Source organism: Tigriopus californicus, chromosome 10 (assembly GCF_007210705.1).
Source record: "Tigriopus californicus strain San Diego chromosome 10, Tcal_SD_v2.1, whole genome shotgun sequence".
NCBI classification, from domain to species: Eukaryota; Metazoa; Arthropoda; class Copepoda; order Harpacticoida; family Harpacticidae; genus Tigriopus; species Tigriopus californicus.
In genome coordinates, this window is record NC_081449.1 from 9,649,036 (window position 1) to 9,652,375 (window position 3,340).

Below are 3,340 nucleotides of genomic sequence, written 5' to 3' on the forward strand. Positions count from 1 at the left end.
AGAAATTTCTTGACTCTCTACACATTTAATTTCGTATCCAATTGAAGTGTTTTGCTATTACGAGTCCAATGACTATGGGGTTTGATAGAGTTGGAAATAGTTTGTCCTTGATTAAACGGGGAAAAAATTGACATTTCGCCTTTTTGCTTTCTGCTCCAACCTTGAGTTGATTACTGTTCAAGATAATCATGGCTTGCTTTTCCCCCAAACACGCTTCAAAATCCATGTATGAATTCTTTTGTGAGTGAGCTGTTATGTGAACCCTCAAGCTCTTATCTTAAATGAATACAAGGCCCCCATGAGTAGTGATCAATCAATGTTGTAGATAGAGAGATTGCGCCCACCCTTTTAATTGTAGTAGTGTCATTGTGCCATGTCGAAACAATCTCTCCGCCTTGAACGTTACTGGGGCAAAAGTGAAGTGAGAAAGATGATTTAACCAACTGCCTCACACCAACCAAGTGTCTCGTCGTACTCTCATAATGAGGGATCGACCCGAGGTGAAAGCGTTTGCTTGTCTCATGCTTGGCATCTTTGCGTGTTTATTGTTCCATTTTAAGTTCAGCCAAAACAATCAACTGAAAGGTGTAGTGATCGTCAGTCGATTCACTACCAAGAAATATGGCTTATCATCTGCACATAACATAAAGGACAGTACCAATGAGCCTGAACACACCCACTTTTCTCCCCATCTCGGAAACTTGTCCCCCACTCCATGGGGGGTATTTGAAGACAGTCTCACCGATGACAATAAAACAACATTGCATCCTTCCTCAACTTCGTCTGAAGGAAACGAAACCACTACTACGACCAGTGATGGCAATACCTTCACAACCACGGCCAATGAGGGGTTCTCGACCACAAGCGAGAAACCAATCGAGCCCCCACCGGAGGAGTCCAATTTGATTGCTATTCTTTTGGGAACTTTCATACCATTAGTGGTTCTGATCATAGTGGGATTTATCCTTTTCCGTGTTTGGAAACACAAGAAGCCCAAAGTCAAGTAAGCTCAATAGTTAATACTGCGTCCTTTGTGGCAGCCCTGTACAGTCAACTTTTAATTTCAAAGCCATTTTAAACCACTTTCGCAATTGGTTGAACAGCTTGCACTTTGCATATTTCGAGAAGAGGAAAAGAAGTCTTTTCTTTTGTATTTGGGGTGCTAGGGTCGGAGGGTGAACCTCGCCCGATCAGCGAAGCTAGCCCTCACATCGTCCGTATATAATTCCGATAGGCAGTGTTTTAGGCCTTACCAGATTGGTTCTCCGTCTGTGGGTGCAGTTAGCGCCTGACTTGAGAAAAGCCGGAAAGGAGAATCGAACCGGAGACCTCTCTCAGGTTAGGAAACTGCGCTAACCTGGGATATGGACCGGGTGCTTGGATCAAGAATTGGAAATTTGGGATAGAGTCAAAACATTGCCTTTTCCTGCAGATGAGATTGGTCCCAGGATGCTGCAACTACGTTTTCTAATTTTTACCTGAATCGAACGACTGGATCATAACTTCTGTCCTCTAAAAGCTTACAACATAACTCTTCCCAGGATAAATAAGCTAGCCCTCTTGTGGTTATTGACAGCCAGAAGAGGGCTAAATCATTCAATTTGTACCCTTTTATGTATTGGGCTTTGAGAGGGAATAGCTTCTGATCCAGTCGTTTGATTGAGATGAAAATTAAAGTACATGATTCCAGCGATTTGGGACTAGCCTCACTCGAAGGAAAATGCAATGCCTTCACTCTTTTCCAAATGGTTTATTCTAAATCCTAGCATCCGCATTCATATTCCAGTGTTTCATTCTTTGGCCAAAGCGAGTCAGTAATAACAGGACTGTGCAAACATGCAATTGCATTTATTCTCAAAATTGCATTTCCTGTAGCGATTAGAAAAGGCCGAGAAAAACCAAACCAAATCTGGTAATCCCTGATTCATTGCTTTGGTGACTTCTACAAAGAACAAAACGAGATCCGTTTCAAAATATATGGTGGGGACAAATCCATGTTGAGAATTTTGGATAATGTTCGAGGTCTGCATATGTGCGTAGATGTGGCGGTTGGTTTTTGGTTCTAGAACCTTACAAATACTACTAGCTAGAGAAATGGGTCTGTGGTTTTCCACTTGCGTCTTTGATCCTTCTTTATATACGTACAGGGGTGACCTTAGTGTCCTTCCATTCAAATGGGAATGGGGGAATTCAATGTGTATGAAACTTTGTCAGAATGTGCCTCGAACATTTTTTTTCAAAAGGTTTTAACAACTTAAACATATTCCCTGACTAAATGTTATTTATTACAAGGTCTTGGACATTACTTGAAATATCATTGGGTCATATATATAGCAAGCTAGTTTTGTGCAAAATACAACTGTAGGCGGAATTAACTAAGCTTGTGCATGTCATGAAACTTCTTGTTAGTGCATGTCAAGGTGAGGTAATAACGCTGCTTGATTGTTGTTTGAATAATCATGCCTTTTAACCTGTTTTAAGCAAATTCATTTTCTAATTTGAGCTCACACTCACAAAAAGGGGTTTTCTTTCATTTTTTATGATGAAAAACAATGTTATTGCTTCGACATCAAACAAACACTTTGTAAAATTTGGATTTTTTCAGAGACTGTGTTCACCTTGGGCAGAAAGTGCAAACTTGAAATCCAAGAAATTCTCCATCTTTTTTAAAGGCTCGCCAATAAAGTGTCCCAATATGAGCGTCGTTTGTCGTGCCATCCCATGTCTGTTCGCGAATTCAATTCTCAATTCCACATTCGACTTCGAGATGGTGATGTAAACAAGGAGTTTGAGTTGCTCCAAGAATATGGAAACTCGCTTCAAATGAGGCGTCCCAGAAACATTGGCCAAATGGACATTAATAAGCCCAAAAACCGATTTGTGGACATTATTCCCTGTAGGACCGCTTAACTTAATTTTGAGCACTTTTCGTGCGTTCAAAAAGCATTTAACACTATATTTTCAAATTCAAGATGACCACTCTCTGGTTCGATCAACGGTTCCAGATTTCTACATTAATGCTTCTGTCATCACAGTGAGTTCAAATGTATTATGTCAGAGCTTGTTCTTTGAATCATCCAGTGAGAATAGATTGTTTCTGCTCTACTTCGTTTTGCAGGGTCCTCATTTGGATGATTATTTCATTGCCGCCCAAGGGCCGAAGCGAAATACGTGCGTGGATTTTTGGAACATGGTTTTGGAACAGAAGGTCGAGGTTATTGTTTGCTTGACCAACATTATAGAGAACGATCGAGTAAGTCAGTTCAAAGTTCATTTGAAAAACACGAACCACACCTGAAGGGTTTATCAATGTACGTTTTCTGAAATTTAAGAAGTTTTT

General features: G+C 40.5%; 1 protein-coding gene across 1 annotated transcript in view; it reads left to right on the forward strand.

Moving 5' to 3' along the window:
• Nucleotides 1-338: 338 nt before the first annotated feature.
• Nucleotides 339-3,340, forward strand: part of LOC131889036 (receptor-type tyrosine-protein phosphatase eta-like) — a 6,403-nt gene continuing 3,401 nt past the window's right edge. Inside the window, exons 1-4 of the mRNA XM_059238026.1 lie at nt 339-1,003; nt 2,673-2,896; nt 2,973-3,034; nt 3,119-3,253. Of these exons, the coding sequence (XP_059094009.1) occupies nt 483-1,003; nt 2,673-2,896; nt 2,973-3,034; nt 3,119-3,253 (942 nt within the window). The 5' untranslated portion in view covers nt 339-482. The remainder of the gene's footprint in view (nt 1,004-2,672; nt 2,897-2,972; nt 3,035-3,118; nt 3,254-3,340) is intronic.